Source organism: Hermetia illucens, chromosome 3 (genome assembly GCF_905115235.1).
Source record: "Hermetia illucens chromosome 3, iHerIll2.2.curated.20191125, whole genome shotgun sequence".
In the NCBI taxonomy this organism is placed as follows: domain Eukaryota; kingdom Metazoa; phylum Arthropoda; class Insecta; order Diptera; family Stratiomyidae; genus Hermetia; species Hermetia illucens.
Genome location: NC_051851.1, coordinates 34275112 through 34292474, shown reverse-complemented (window position 1 = coordinate 34292474; position 17363 = coordinate 34275112). Strand labels below are relative to the sequence as shown.

The 17363-nt window shown below is 39.3% G+C and overlaps 1 protein-coding gene across 1 annotated transcript; it reads right to left on the bottom strand.

Annotated features, from left to right (window-relative positions):
• Positions 1–1044: 1044 nt before the first annotated feature.
• Positions 1045–16017, bottom strand: LOC119651482. The gene is made up of 7 exons (XM_038055093.1): positions 15537–16017; positions 2751–2902; positions 2609–2697; positions 1589–2007; positions 1477–1532; positions 1380–1427; positions 1045–1191 (listed from the first exon to the last, which is right to left on the bottom strand). Exons 1-7 carry the CDS (start codon positions 15741–15743, stop codon positions 1137–1139), a joined length of 1026 nt encoding a protein of 341 aa, XP_037911021.1. The 5' UTR covers positions 15744–16017; the 3' UTR covers positions 1045–1136.
• Positions 16018–17363: the final 1346 nt, after the last annotated feature.

Here is a 17363-nt window from a genome sequence, read left to right as displayed (position 1 = left end):
GCAGAGGTTGCTACTGTTCGACCTCGCCTTGAGATCGATTGCGTTTGAGAGCGGTGGGCTTCGCCTTCCGCTTGTCTGCCAGGCGTTTGCTGCTATGCTTCAACAAACGCCTGATATTTAACGAAGTCCTTTTTATCCCATTCGTCGACAGTACCGGCCTCCTTATTTTTTGCAATTTTGCTCAAAATATGCATGGCCTTCTGGTACTGACTCTTGAGTAGGACTCCACTAGACCTTCCCTGCTTAGCTGGTTTCCGGCGACCGACATTCTTGTCATTCCTTGCTTTTGAGGGGCTCCTGACGTCTACGGTTTCGGGTCAGGAATTCTATGGATGGTACTCGCTAAACCCAGCTTAACGGCAATAGATTCCAAGCTGGAAACTACTATTCCGTACGCTGCCTCCCTCCGAGGGCTCTGTGGATGGTTTCAAGACACCGGTGCTACGAATGCCAGCAGCTCATCCTGCGATGATGCACCTGGCATCACCACCTCTTCTTCTATCGTCAATCTTTTATTTTTATTAATTCAGTCCATATCCAACGAGTAGTTCGGGAAGAATATTCACCCTGGTTAGACTGCCCACCAGGGTAAGGTTCTTATTTCAAACTGTAGCCCCCGGCGTATGCTGTTCCATTTTGCCTGATGGTCCTGTAAAAACCTTCTCCATTGCAAGGAAGACGATCCTCGATCGACTATATTCTGTCTATTAATGGAAATAGGAAAGTATGATAATCCGTTGGGTCGATAAGTAGGATATCTATAACCACAGCCTTTTCGATATTCTTCTTCGGCTCGACCTTTTTTCCCTCTATCTTTAAATTCAGAGCCTTTTCGTCAAGGCCAAATAATAACAGTGATATCGAGAATAAAATTGAAAAAAATAATTAAATCAAATGCAAGAATCAGGAAAGATGACTGCAGATAGGAGGATTCAACTGACACAATAAACGAAGAGTTTCGTTAATAACGCATTAAAGAAGGAAGCATTCTCTTGGTAAACCCTATAATAGAAACTTCAAACAGATGAAACAAAATGCCATAAATTATTCTAAGCCTAAATATTTTATTGAATTGCATGGAATTACAAAAAAAAATAATTATTTATTTGTAGCATTTGACAAAATATTGAACAAAACTAAAATTTATTGAAATTCCTGCCCGAGAGAACGGTTTTATCAAACTGTTGTATTCTGTAAAAATTAAAATAATTTATTATACTAAAAACTACATAAAACGGAAGGGAAATGAAGGGGATTCCCCTGTGAAAAATACATAATGGGGGCCCGAAAAGTTTTTACCCGGAGGTTCAGTACAACAATTTTGATTAAAAAGCCGACTTACACACTTACTAAAAACAGAATATTGTATTCACTCTTACCTTTCCTTAACCATGGAAACACTCGGGGCCAGACGAATGTTTGAGAATCTGGAAAAATTTAACTAGAACCAAATAAATTTATAAAAATAATGCATACTTATGGATCACTTTCTTCCGGTCCTCCCATGGCCATGACTTTTCCACTTTAAGTATCTGTTGACGAGAATCAAATGTGATTATTCGATCAGTTTTGTATTGAAAGTTTATACCTTTTCCCGTTTCTCGCGTTTTAGAAGATCTTCTTCAGTAGGTTCTGGGGTTGGCTCCTCCACAACTACTTCGAGCTCCGGTAAAAGTTTAGGTTCTTCGTCTACTTCTTCATCATCATACGAAGAATCATCAGAATCCAAAGAATCTTCATAATAACAATCTTCATATTCCTCGCCATCCTCACTGAACTCATAATTATTCTCCACATATTCGTATTCAGATAATTCAGTTTTTGCGTAAGCATAATTTTCAGTTATACTTTCGGAGATGTCCTGCAAATCATGTTGCAAGGACTCAGAAGGCATCGCATGCTCCACTGTCTTTGATACAGTTTCTAAAGTTGATTGCAACAGTTTAGGGATCTCCGCAATTTCCGCAAGCTTACGCTGAAGTATATCCAACCGTTTCTGGATATGAGCTTGGTGAGAAGGGAAACGGTTGCCGATTAACAAAGTAAAGAGAAATTCCATAATACAACTTGATTACGTACAAATTCAGATCAATTTTATTAAACCATAATCAGGGATAAAAATTACATTACAAAAGAAAAAAAAGGACATAACATAACTACAAATTCAATCCAACTTTGAAGCACTGGGGAGGGCCAACAACATATCTTCGACGTGTTTTTGTCTCAATTCCGGTTTATCTTCAGTTTCTTTAAAGAATCGTCTGATATTGCGGATAATTCGGTGGTGTGGAAGCTCCTAAATTAACACAAGTTAGTTATCGCTCTACTGCAGTATTATATCATTAATAAACAAATATAAATAAGAACCTCTCCTTCTTTTCTTTCCTCGCTTGATCTGGGGGGATGATGCCACATTACAGGATGCCAAACTCTTGGTTCAGCTTTAGGCAACACTAACTCTGCATTTCCGGGGATGAATTGATACAAAAATCAAACCAAGGGTGGCGGATTCAGAAAGAAATTCATTTAGTGAATGTTAAGAAAAGTTATTGGAGGGAAATTTCAATAATATCAGAAAAAAAAATTGGTTAAAAAGGCGCTTATTTACCACGAGGCGGAGCCAAATCCTTCAAAATCAATGGTTGTTTCAAGACAATGGTCTTCTCTTCAACGCCAGCTTCATTCTCTTCTTCCATCCTAAGAGATCAGAATAATTAACATATTAATAATGGTTGGAATAGTAAACATACTTCTCAACTATTAGCTCAAGAGATTCTTCCGCCTGGTCGATTATTTTTCGCGCTTCAGACAAGTTTAGAGTACTTGAGTCGATTCCGTTAATTTTACGAATGACGTCGCCAAGTTTAATTCCGTTTTTTGCGGCTAGACTTCCCTCAGTCACCTGAAATATTACGCTATTGTTTTATAACTATCAAATATAAAGATCAGAATATAGAAACAAAGGAACATATTAGCAGCGTAGAAACCAAAGACCATTTCAAAAGCTAGATAAAAAAATTTAGCCCCTCTTTCGTTCCGATTCTGCCTGTACAGTGCCGGAGGTGCTTAGAGGTGGGAAGGCAAATAGGCCAGCAACCCTGTCGACTGAGTCAAGACTAAGTGGCCAAGGACAACCTCGAGGTGGTGGCACCGAGAAACTCTGAATTCACATTGACTTGCTGATCGTGATGCAGTAGACGAATGCTCCAAGGCCTTGGCGATGAGACTCGAGTCTACGCGGGGTCTCATCTGAAGTGACTTTGGCCACGAACACTCTCAAGGAGGATATGCTCTCAGCTCAGTTTTTTGCGGTTTGCCCCCATGTGGTTGTTTCATGGGGGTAGTTATATTCACATCAAGCGTAAAGTTGCGCTGTACAACTCGGGTCCGTACTGCTTAATTCGGTAGAGGCTTTACCAGTACAGATGTTGAGCATGCGCTGATTATAAACTGTTACGGTTAGGCTTGCCACAGAGAAAACCTTGGAGTTATGTCGACATGGCGAGAACTCACGTAAAACCACTAGTACTAAACTGTAGGGTCCCGGGAAGGGTTTAAAAAAAGACGTTCAACTACAAGCCATACAGTCACAGCAAAACTAAGATAAATACCAGAAAGTGGACACTTCGACTATAAAGGTTTTGTGTTCATCTTGTGTAAAAAATTTCTTATGCACGTTTTTCCATTCGGAAATAACTAAAAATTTAAAGTATTCCTTGATATATCCAGCTCCAGTGTTCAGCTGACTTCTTATGGTGATGAGCTCATACACGTCTTAGATTGTAATAAATTTACTTGAAATACAAAATGTTTACCTTTTATAACTTAACTGTGAATAATAGTTGGATTTCCTTCAAACTTCTCAATATTGTGTATAATATTATTACTTATAATGGGAATTTTATACTTCTAGAATGACCCCTTAATTCATTCTCAAATAAATTGCCGAAAGATGGTATTATGCTATTATTAACTTTATTTGAGCAAGTATCGGAATGGGATGTATTGTGAGGTCTAGATTATGTAGAGGTGCATTATGATATTTTTTAGATTCTTCGGTTGGATGGGTTCTGAAAAGAGACCTTTTACACTTTTCGAGACATATATTTTGACCCCTTACTCCTCTACTTTTCTCACAGTATCGGAAATAAGATCAGTTTTGAAAAGCAACAATCATGTCCTTTCATTTGATACCTCATATGGCTATATTCTGTGAAAAAATATCTTCCTTTCGTATGTATGGGTGTGACAGACGAATATGTCATGCTTACCCCATAGACATCCAAGCGAATGAAGGCCAGCGTCTCTACGATAAAACGTATGCAACCGGGGTGTCACCCGCATTTCAACGGCAGCTGTCACGGCGGGAATCGAAGAATGGCAAAAGAGATGGAGCTAGTCATAAACTGGTCACCCCGCAGAAGAGTGGAAGGAGGTGATTTTAGTGAGTAAGAGGCAGGAGCCAGTAGTAGGTTTTGAACCTTTCCACCTTGGAATGCTGAAAAAAATACAAACAGGTAGACAGACAGACAAACGAACAGACAAACATTAAATCGATTTTAATAAGGTTTACAAATGGTCGGAATACAACATCGGCCTAAACCAGATATTTTGGACTTTAACAGACAGTATTGACGGAAAATAATAAATTATTATGTTAGATTTTGCAACTCCGCTGAAACTGATCTGACTACTGATCGACTATGAATCACATAAAACGAGCTTTAAGGCAAATACTGGTGTCGGGCAAGGGAAAGGCTTGCCAATACTGACAGATTCCTCATTATAGGCCATGTTTGAGTATCCTAGCTCCACACCAAGAATGTTTTGGTTCAGTCGGCCAAATTAGCTGAATATGGTGTCGCTGTTTAGTACGGGATAGATTCGAACGATGCAAACCTGCCCACCACTGCCGATTTGGGAATGAATATCACCTTCACGGCATCATCATCATCAACGGCGCAACAACCGGTATCCGGTCTAGGCCTGCCTTAATAAGGAACTCCAGACATCCCGGTTTTGCGCCGAGGTCCACCAATTCGATATCCGTAAAAGCTGTCTGGCGTCCTGGCCTACGCCATCGCTCCATCTTAGGTGGGGTCTGCCTCGTCTTCTTTTTTTACCATAGATATAAACTTTCCGGGTGGGATCATCTTCCTCCATACGGATTAAGTGACCTGCCCACCGTAACCTATTGAGCCGTATTTTATCCACAACCGGACGGTCATGGTATCGCTCATAGATTTCGTCATTGTGTAGACCTTCACGTCGCTTCAAATAATTGAAACCCAAGGCATTACTTCCTCTAATACTAGATAAGGAATCCTCAGATTTGCATCTAAGAAACGAGTTAACTGTCCATTTAATTCGCTCTGGGTTGAGGACTGTAGATGGCGGTCGGCTCTGAATGCTGCACATCAAGCAGAATGTTTATTGTTCCCTCATCGCTTTGAGATCCCCTCTAGCGAGATAGTCTCTTCGTAAAAGCACCTTAATGCTTCTTCAGAGCATCCTGAGTCTTTTTATGCCCTTATCATCCCGCAGCTGAATCAAACTTCAGAATTCGATTGAGGAGTGTTTTTGTTGTTCTCCTTATTTTTCCAAATTTATCGAGTTCTACCATTGTGTTTTACCCCTTTTTGGCATACTGAGTGGACAAATCTCTTCCAAAGCTTCTTTCATGCAAGTTGTAATCGTCGAGGTAATTTCCTCAATTCCGGCAAAGAATACACAGTACGTCTGCCAGTGATTGTAACTGCAAATCTATAGAAGGTGGTCATCAGTCAGGTTGGAAATCTTTAATTCAGCCTTCACTAGATTTTCTAATGGTCTAGATCCTCTTAGGTTATTTGTAGAAATTCCGCAACAAATATGGTGGCCGTTAACATCGCTTTCTACTCTTATCCCCATACCTTTTCTCTTGACATATCGAATAGCTCTTATCGTTCAACTGGGACCTTCGTCCTCATTGTAGGAGAAATAAATAGAACACCGAAAAGGCTATTTATCTTTTCATTCATCTGGTTGTTGTGGTATCACCATCACATAGGTTGTCTCTATGCATAAACGGGGTCTAGTGCTTCCATTCACACAAAATAGATCAATATGTTGGAAGTTTAAGCCTGAACTTTCCCCACCAACAACCCGCGTTTGCATGAGGTATATAAATATCCTGCAGCAATCGATACGATGACTGATTGGTGCACTATCCTCTTTACGATGCTGCGAATTTATTTGAGTGACATTGCATTTCATCTATGCTTTACATTCACTGGCCTTAAGGGATGACACCTGTAACGTGATGGCCCCGGGGCTATGGAAGAAATGCAGCCCGTTGGTTCTTGAACATCGAGGAAGTGGTTTTCCTCATCTGGAAAGCAGAGAAAATGCTCATTGAACGGTGGCACCCCATTGACCTTTTTCTGAGTTAGTCACATACCCATCCGCACATCGGCGAGGGACGGGCAGTGCTGGTTGAGTCAATCGTTAGGATTTTTGTCGGCAATATTTAGTTGTAGCACAAACTACCGACTCAAAACATGATGGTATGAGAAGTTTTTACCTAAGCTATTCGCAACACTCACTATTGTAATTTAATGGATTAGTGGCCACACACATCGGTTTCGATGCCCTTAGCTGATGAACTGTCTTAGGATCATGAGAGGACCACTGCCGCTTCGATTTACTTCTAGTGGCAAATGTCTCGATCCTTCGACTATCATTCGGGCATTCGAACAAATTGACTGATTTTTGCCTCTGCATAAAATGTCCGAAGTGCACACAAAATATCTGTTTTTGATTGTTCTCCCGACATGGCAAACAGGTTTTTCCTCAACTTAGTAATTCTTTTTTGTGATCTGATTTATCGAATGACCGATTATTGTGGAAGGGGTGAAATCTCTCATTAAACTTGAACAAATTGCAAGAAATAAAAGGCGCCTAATTGAATGGTGTTACTAATAGCCTCACGTTTCTCCAAACGGCTAAAAAGGTTGCTAAGGTCTACGGAAGTAATATGATTCAGATATTGCCTATGTGAGTTCATACACGATGTAGTTGAATTGAATGAATGAATAAACTCAGCGCAAGAACACATCCACCATATTACGGAGGGTCAGTTGGTTGAAATTTAAACCCTTCTAGTGCCCTTCACTTCCAGGACAAATTGGAAAAAATCATGAAAACTCACTCTCACTATCATCACTGTCGTAGAAATACCACTTCCATCCTTCATCCAGCTAACTTCCAGTCATCCTTGCCTTTTCTCTCCTTCCGAATATCCATGGCTTCCGTTGACAACCCTCACATCATGCTCAGAATACTATTTCCTCTGAGTTTTTGAATTCTTTTTATTTCTCTTTTTTATTCAAAAAAAACTCCCCAAAATGTTTGGCAACTACTAACTTCACTTCCAAGCAAATTTCAGACAGAAAGCGCTTCCTCTACTTTGAATTCGGATTTTCCAAAACTTAGCTAACAGAAAAGTTACGCCGGTAACAGACCCGAACGAAATCGCCCATTCAATTAACTTGTCCGTTCAGATTCGCTCTAACCTCCCCCCACCCCCTCGCTACCCAATATCCTGTTCATTTTGCTGCCCAAACAATGAGTTCAGAATTCATCAACAACTGCAAGATCAACAAAAGCTACTCCGATTGTTTTCTATATTTTGAATCGTCCTTCGTTGAACTGGCCCCTTAAAAAGAAATCACTGAAAAATATCTGTCCTTGCATTTACATGCATTAAATTTCGTCTTAATCTGAAACAAACACTAGAAATGCATTTAATAATATACACCATTATCAGGTTTATGGTGAAAACAAAAAGTCGAAAGATCATGTTTGAAACATTTGAAAATTCCTCTGTTATTATTACAAACATTTAGAAGAAACTCGTGGGTTTTTGGGGAAGTTAGAAAGGGGAGAGAATTTTGTGAATAAAATTGTGAGAAGAAAATCAAAGCGATCGTTTATAAATTTGTGTCTTGCAATAAGTGAATATCGAAATGGGATTTAGAAAATTGAAGGAAAGATAATGGAGACGGTAAGGGGTGCTTAATAAACGGGAAAACGCTGGATCTTAGCAAACAACTCTCTGCACTTTATCCAGTGCAGAATTCTATCGAAAATATGCGTCACGCAAGTGATTGCAATCTCAGGAATTTTCTTCGACATTGTTTAATAAATAAACCTCATTTGAGTGGAATTCTAAAGTCGTTGTCAAGTAACTCATAGAATGTAAGAATACCCTCGTCATATATATAGATTTTTAGTGCCTCATTCACTTTAATATGGTACTGACATTTTCTCATGCGATAAGGTGCAGTAAAATTACCAGAAAGGCCAGTTTTCACTATAACTTTGTTAATGATAGTAGGATTTGAATCAAACTTTCTAATATTGTGCTCTGTATTATTTTCAAAATATAATAACTACTTATGGTATATTAACGTTATTTTAGGATATTTTAAGGCCTAAGTGAACTTTCCGGTTGAGTACTTCCTCAGAATGTATGTATCCATTGGCCCTTCCATAACTAGCGTTAGCACTAGGATTCATCTTGTACATATTTATGAAGCTTCGCTTAATAATAATAGTAGTGTCAAAGGAAGTTGCATTTCATCCTAAATCTCGCTAAATTAGAACTATGATAGCCCCATTTCTAAATAGGGAACACACGTTCTAGATTTTCAATTCATACTCATTTTCCATTTCCATAATTGTGCTTCCGAACCAATCTAAGGTTCACTTTCGTGTTCCACGAAAATCATCAACAATCACTGACTAATTTTTTAGATTTTTGCACAGCTACCAATGGACCTACTACCATGGAAGGCTAGTTGACTTTTTCCTGTTCTGCGACGCAGAAAGCATATCGTTCGCCTTCTCTCGTTTGCCGTTACCCAAAGGTTACCGTCATGGAAGTGAGAACCAAAAATGCTAAGGGCAATAACAGATGCTTCATGGTATATTAAGCTGGAGCTGGATGTGACTTTATTGGAGGTCAATATACTTGAATTTAGAAAGATTTTTTCATCCAACTGTCCTACCTCTAAAGTGACTACAGCTATTCGCCTTTTAGCGTATGTCCTGCCAATATATATAACTTTTGAATAAAATACATGATCGAGAACTCATCACTCTTTCCTCAGCAGAAACACTTCAAAAAATTTCTTAAACGAATATACTCGTATCCAATCCAATCACATGCAACTAAATTTTCCAATAACGAGTACTTAGAAAACAAGCGACTGGTGGTATTTTATTATTATTGATTGGATATTTAAGCGCAAAACATTGCTACCATTCGATGCCTCTTCATTTACTTTTCAAAGCTGTTTAAGTTGGCTTTGTTTTCAGCACCAAATCATCATTAGTGCCAAAACTTCAACCATAATCTTCCCAATAGACCGTCAAACAAAAATTTGCTGCAAAGAAATGCTTCCCTAGTAGACTGACTGGTCCTCTTCAAGCATTTCACTATGTTTAACCAAATGCGACCAAAATAAATATTTGACGCGAACATCATTATTGGTGCCAAAAATCATTTTACGCCGTCAATTATAATTTCTAATTTTACCTTAAATTCTGGTTCATTTCTGGTATATAGTACATTAATGGGGCCATAGATTTGCGGTCATTGAACGACAGAAGACTGCAGATTTTGATACGCTGAGAACTACATGCTATACTATGTCACCAGTTCACGGCGGAAGATTCGAACTTGGCTCAATATTTCTACCAAAGTTCAAAGGTTTCATCCTGTCATCTAATATCGATTAGCAAGACAAAATGTATTATTGCAGCTTTATTTTTGGATTTTAATTTGCCAGAAGCTTTCTGGGGTTCTTTCAAAGTACAGCTGGGAGAAGTAAAGTGTTTTAAAGGCAATTCGACTCACTTGTTGAATTTTTATTGGATGGAAAGCAATGCAAATTCAGAATAAAGTGAGTAAAAATCAAAGTGCAGTCCGCTCCAAGCCTTGACTTCTCGTATGTACTCTATATGCAAACTCCAATAGTCCTATTCCTATTCCGCAACATAGTGTCTGAAAATCGTTTAAATAGAAGTGTAGGCCGCAATGGAAAATGAATGCAGCTCCCTTCAATAGCTGATCGTTTAGTACTACGAAAAAAATTTGAATTGGCAAATAAAGGATCCAAATATGGGGTTCCAGCCAATTCACATAAATAGCCATCCTTTATTGCTGCAGTATTTGCTCGAAATTAAAACAAATGGGATGACGTTGAGATGCAGTTTTCTAGACCATATAATGATGAAGAGTTTGTAATGTTGGGACTATCATTTGTATTAGTTAGGCGTGGTTTTGGAGCAGACCATGCTATTTGCCTAGATTTATCCAACTATTAGCATAGTTTCTTTGCTGCGTTTTTTAAAGTCAGGTAAAGGTGAAGGGTAAATGCCCTTTTGAACTTGAACCCCCAATATCAATCTGAAATCCTGCCTGGCGGAATATATTTGATTGTAATAAATCAAACTATCTACCAGATCTTTCTCTGTGTTTTAATTTCTAGACGCATTCTTATTCTTTTTCTTTGTATCTATATTACATATATAGAAGGCGGGCGTTTTTTACTTGACCGACATTGAAATCTTACGCCAGCATTCCGAGTTAATAAGTTTTCTTCCTTCAAAAGTGTCTGATTGCCGAACCCTGATAGCCAACCTTCATGCACCTGCACTCTTTTTTCGAAATGGTTAAGCTTAATGTGCCGAATGCATCTGATTTTCAATAAGCATTTTTATTAACTAAGCAGAGGTGAATATTTTTATTAAACAAGAGAAAACGAAACACCAATGTCCAATCAACTCTACAAATTTTTACCATGTTTGCATGGAAATTTCAAGCTAACCAAACACAAAATCTAATCAAAATCGGTTCTATCGACTAAACACAAAATCTTATTAAAATCTGTCCGTCACACACGATTTACTCGAAAACGGCTAAACCGAATGTTACGAAATTTGGTAAGAAGGTGGTTCTGTGAATCCCTTTACATGTAGTCAATGGCACCATTTTGTCTTCAGTTTAAGGGGGCTCCCCATTCATGTGAAAGGGGGATGTAAAATTTTGCTCCACCAAATATGGTCATGGATGATACTAAATGAAAGGGTTCGATTAGTACTTTTCGAAAATGATATTTTTTCTGATATTGGGGAAAACGTAGAGAAATGAGGGCTCTAAATGTATGCCCCAAAAAGTGAAACAAGGGAAACGTAGGGGAATGAGGACTCTAAATGTATGCCCCAAAAAGTGAAACAGGTCTCGTTCTCCGAACTCATTCAACAAAAATATCTGAAGAAAATCACAGTGATGCATCTCTACGAAATCTAGGCCCCGAAATACATTCGGTTCCGATATCTGCACAAATAATTTTAATAATAGTATATTTTCATATTTTAGAAATTTATCTAATAACCCCCTTAGGTTCATCCTAGAAGTACATACATGGCATTGGTATAAGGGATAACATAAGGCACAGTTTGGTCAAGTTTGAAGCAAATGCAACTATTATTAACAAAGTTATACAGAGCGAAACTTTTCAATTTTTTGTGAATGCCATGCATTCGGCAGCGTTTCTGTTGTCATCATCGCATATCAATTCGTCAATACCACAACAAAGTGAACGCATATGAAATGGGGATCACAAAGATACATTTTCTTGTAGTTTTTCAGTCGTTTGTATATCAATATCAATTACTCCAGTCAGACAAATGTGTGTATATAGGTATATATACGCGCTAATGCAGTTCGCGGGTAGTGTCTAATTCAAATTTATTTCATTAAACCAGCGGTTTTTAATATACGTACTATATATGTTTTGTGCATGAAGTAAATCGAAATATGTGTACCATTAATTTATATACGTGTAATATTCGGCAGTTTGTTTATTTCTGTAAAATGTACATATATCTTGTAGCGATTTAAATAGGCACAATCACTGTCAGCGGCAGTGCCCTGCCCAGAACTGAGCGATTTATTTATATTTCGGGTCAATGTCAAAGCCAATGGAGAACTGTTGAAAACTCTTCAACAGGTTGAAGAAGAAACTTGTGGTAGAATTTTACAAAACTCTCACCAACTCATATCGGGAAAGCAATCTCGATTTGGATGAGGCAGCAAACTTCTGGAGAAGTATTAAGTAGAGACGGTTTGTTTGCACAGACTGTCTTTATTATTATTATTTTTTTAAAAGCAAAATATTCCTTTAAGTCATTGAGTTATTTATTATCCCACATGCGTACTTCAGTAGCAACTTGTTACCTTCATCGTAGCCCACTGATGAAACTGGTAAGTTTCTACTGAAATGGGCATATGAGATAATAAATAACTCACTTACTTAAAGGAGTAATTTTGCTTTCTTTTTAAAAAAAAAAGTTGACGTTAGATCATCCCTTGAAAAGGTAAGCAATTGGAACCACAATTGCTGGCTAAAGAGGTCTCAAAAAGTTAAGAGTCATTATCCCACTTTATGAGGGAGAAAGAGGATGGCGGTGCTTGATTTAAAAACATTGCACCACAACCAAGCGAATCCTCTTCGCGAGTTCTTTTATTAAAAACAATTCTCTAGGGTACGGTCATTTCTCCTTTGGACTAGAAAGCAAATAGTTTAACAACTAATCCTGAAGGTGTGGGACAGCGAATCAATGTTTATATCTCATACATAAAAAAGGGGATATCACGCAGTGTAGCAATTATAGAGGTGTTACGTTGCTGAGTACCATTTATAAGATATTCTTCGCTATCTTGCTAAGTGGGATAGCCCCATATGTCCGGAACATCATTGGCCCATACCAAAGAGGCTTCACTCCAATCAAATCAGCAAAAGATCAGATTTCCTCTCTGCGGCAAGCGATGGAAAAACTGTTGAAATATGGAAATCAGTTGCACCATCTTTTCATCGACATTAAAGCCGCCTATGACCATATAGCCAGGGTAAAATTGTACACAACCATGAGAGAATTCGATATCCCGACGAAATTAATAAGGCTGACTAGGCTCACCCTTACCAATGTGCGAGGCCAGATAAAAGCAGCAGAATCACTCTCAAGACCAGTCGACATTAACAAGACATAAGACAAGATTATGTCCTATCATGCGTCCTCTTTAACCTCGCCCTGGAAAAAGTGATTCGCAATGCAGACGTAAATGCAAGAGACACCATCCTCTTCGAATCCACCCAACTACTCGCTTACGCTGACGATATTGCCATTATGGGAAGAACAACCCGAGATGTACAGTCTACCTTTATCCAGATCGAGCAGGCGGCGCGAGATCTCGAGCTGCACATAAATGAAAGCAAGACAAAGTACACGGTAGCAATGTCAGAGCCTATAGCCTATTTCAGCTTACGAAAACTGTTTCGCTCAAAACGTCTCACCATAGGGTCAAAGCTGTTACTGTACAAGACTATGCTCTTGCCAGTCCTCATGTATTCCTCGGAAACATGGGTTCTTAGCAAGAAAAATTGCGAATTCTTGACCGCGTTCAAGAGAAAAATTCGCCGAAGAATTTTTGGCCCCTTACATGAGGAAGCATGATTCCGTAGCCTACATGACGATGAAATCTATGAACAGTATCACGACCGCCTGGTTGTGGATAAAATCCGGCACAACAGGTTACGGTGGGCCGGTCATTTAATCCGTATGAATAAGAATGATCTAGCCCGGAAAGTCTATAAGGGAAATATCTATGGTGGAAAAAGAAGACGAGGTAGACCCTGCCTGAGATAGAATGATGGCGTAGGTCATAACGCCAGACAGTTATAAGGGATATCGAATTGGTGCACCTCGGCACAAAACCGGGATGTCTGGAAATCCTTATTAAGGCAGGCCTAGACCGGATGTCGGTTGTTATCCCGTTGATGATGACTAGAATGCAAACAATTGGATCCCATGTATAATGAAACTTTAGTTCGGCAGAAATTCAACATGTGGAAAGAGAAACCCTTTTAGAGCACAAGAAAAATGTATTGATAAAAGGCGTGGATATCGAAGCCTCTAGTAAATGATTGATTAGAGTGGTACTGTTTTACGAGAGAAAGACGTTCCTTACTTCCAACCAACCAAATACCAACTCCAGTTATTATATACAATCATGAAGTGCAAACCCTCCAAATAACATTTGCTTGATGCTGAGGAAGCCATCATAACTCCGTCTGCATGATTCTCAATCAAATCCCCATATCGAAGTATGACTTAGTGGCAAGGCAGAAAATATTGGAGACTACACCATTGCTATCAACCACAGAATTGATCACAACAGGCCCGATCTGTACTACCTAGAATTTGCCACCTACCATCCTCTGCAGTGTAGAACTACCACGTTACTGTTTAAATTGTTTGCGATAATCTGGGATGTAAACACACATTTTCGCATAATCGCAGACACTTTTCAATAAAACGCATCATCATTGTGATGCAAATCGTTGGAGGTTGCCTTCAGCTAAAGTTGGTCCCCCTTGGTATGCTTGGGTAGGAAAAAAGATTGTGAGCTTATCTACACAGTCACACCCCTACTATTTACTTCTTTCCCCCCATTTTGTTTTCAATAGAACTGTGCTTCAGTTTCGTTTCCACCACAGCAGCGAAACAAGCACAGAGACGAACACTAAGATTCATGACGACCGGGATTCAAATCCATGGCAATGAGATCAAGAGAACAGTGCCCAGACATCTTAACAATCGCACCACTTCACAATCAGGCCTATAGAGAGAAAATCCGAGTTCTTGATGAAAATCACGCGATTTCCTTTTACATCTTTTTATTTCATTGAAATCTTCGCTCAGGGCCCCTTAGAAAACTAGGCTAGAGTGGGAAGAACCCCGTTTTCCGATCCTCTCGTCAAGTCTGCTAACAATGTCAATGTGTACCGGAGTTAGGATGGTGCTGAAAGGGTTACACTTGGCAAAAACTAAGAAACTAGCCGTTTTTCGTTAAAAGGGCTAAGAAATACAAGAACGGTATGAAAGATACCGGGTGAATATCCGAAGTTCTTATGGAAACGGGAGTAAAGTATATATACATACACAAAAATTGAAAAGTTATACTGACTAAGATAAGCACATAAACAAGTTTAAACTTATTAAATTTACACCAACCTCAACCTCAGAATCGAAACCAAACGTTGAGGTAAAATAATTTCACACAGAATTTTACTAGATTTCTTCAGACAAAACTACTGTTCCAGTCGCTAACTTACAGCTAACTCCGTAGAAAGCCACCACTAAAATAAATTCAGTTTTCCCGGCCCACCTAAGAGAAAACAATACTTAAATACTAAATTTCCCATTGATTGTTTTCCCGGTCTCAGCTCGGGGTAACTAGTTCACTAGAGAACATATGTATTGATCAGCTTTTCCGAACGCTAATTTTGCTTCTACACTACGTCACGCCTGCACCCAAAACATTGTGTTCCTCAAGTGTTTTGTTTTTGAGTACATAAACCGAACGTGTTAGCACATCTCTACTTCTAGGATTGCGCAACGACAACACAGCGAAATTTTTCACTTACTTGAAAGACAACCACGGGCATTTTGAATTCAGCCCCGCCTGTAATACGGAAGCCCCACTTTTCCTCCTCCGGGTGGAGGACGTAGACATCATCTTCGCTGCCATTATCAAAAAGCGGAAATATGTCGGAATCTCCTATGCCGCCGTTTGAGAGGACTGCTAACTTCCTTTCTGTTTCAGCTGTTGGGGGAACGTGGGCTTCAGGCATTTTCGTTTGACTCCAAGTCGGCCTAATTTACATCCACAATTGAAACTATTTTTAGGATGCACTTTTTGATTTGACGAGTTTTACGCACGAAATATGACGATTGCACAAAGTTATGCACGGGATACAATGAATGAATATTGAGCTTTCAGCCACCACAATAAATTATTTAATTTTAATATAATCCCAATTGTTTTAGTAGGAACTTGGCACACGTAATTCGGCTATTTGAATTGGCGATGTACTGTAGCAAACTGATTTGCTCGTACGTCGAAAAACTGCAATCGTGCCGCATAATCTAAAATTAGAGTTGGATCTCACGCATTAATGAATGCATGCACGTAGGACTCGCAGCCCTACAATCTCAAATTAGTGTGACCGACACTAATGTTCTTTTGCCTAGGCAAACAACCGATTTATAGAAATAGATAACCTAACAGCGAACTTTACACTCCTTCTTTAGAAGCCTTTAGGAGCCTGCAGAATGTCTTTTGATTGCTGTACATCTCAGCTCCTTCCCTTTTCTCTGGTGTACCACAAGGCTCCATTGAGGAACCCATAATATTCTTATTTTCGTCATTCCTTCTCATTTCTCTCCCTCCTCACCTGCTCTTCCTTCCTTTATGCTGACGATCCTAAACTGTTTCCCTTGTTTCTTTGGAGTTTCTTTTCCACGAATCCAACTTTTCCAACTCACCCCCATGTGGCAATGGCCGTGTTTTCCGAAATGGATGAGCCTTGAGGAGAACAATATAGGGAAGTAGCAACCATTATGTGCCCCAGAATATTAGCTAGGTCCAAAGATAATTTTGTAAAAAACCTTGCCCAAAATTATTGTCTTAAACTATACTTACTCAAACTTATAAACAAACTTATGACTAAATATTAAATGCTATGGTCAAAAGGTAGTATAGGTTCCAGGGCGAAACGTGGATTGGTACCCACGATGTAGCATAAAACCTGGGAAATGCCTGCTGAACCAATACCAATTGCACTACTACCAAACCCTGTCTCCACCTCCACGTGGTGACCGCTGGGAGCTCTTTCTTAACGAAAACCTGCAGACGGAGAAGGATGAAGGCGAGTCTCCCGCGCCTAAAAACCGGAAAAATTGTACCAGGTTGGGGGTTGGGTAGGGTTGACAAGCCTACATGGAAAACAACTTGCTACGAAGTCACAACAGAGCCTCGGACTGGACAGATAACACAACGATGAACCCGGCAATGGCAAAGTATTATAATAACGATTTGGCCATTTCTCATGGAACGTACGCTCTCTGTACAAAAATGGACCTACCAAGCAGCTAGCCGATACTCTGTCCCAATATAGGACTGATATAACAGCGCTACAGCGTTACGTTGGATAGGGATCGGTTTCCTGGAGAAGAGTCGCTACACCATATATTATAACGGCCATTAAGTAAACCATGTGCTCGGAGTAGGTTTCTTAGTCAGCCAAAAAATGAAACCTGTTGTTATCGGCTTTGAAAACATAAGCGAATGAGAAGGATACCTTCTACGAGGCAGTAGAACAAATCCTCGAAGCCTGTCCCAGATATGATATCAAAATTATACTTGAGGATTTTAACAGCCAAGTATTCAGGCGATACATTGTCCACAAACA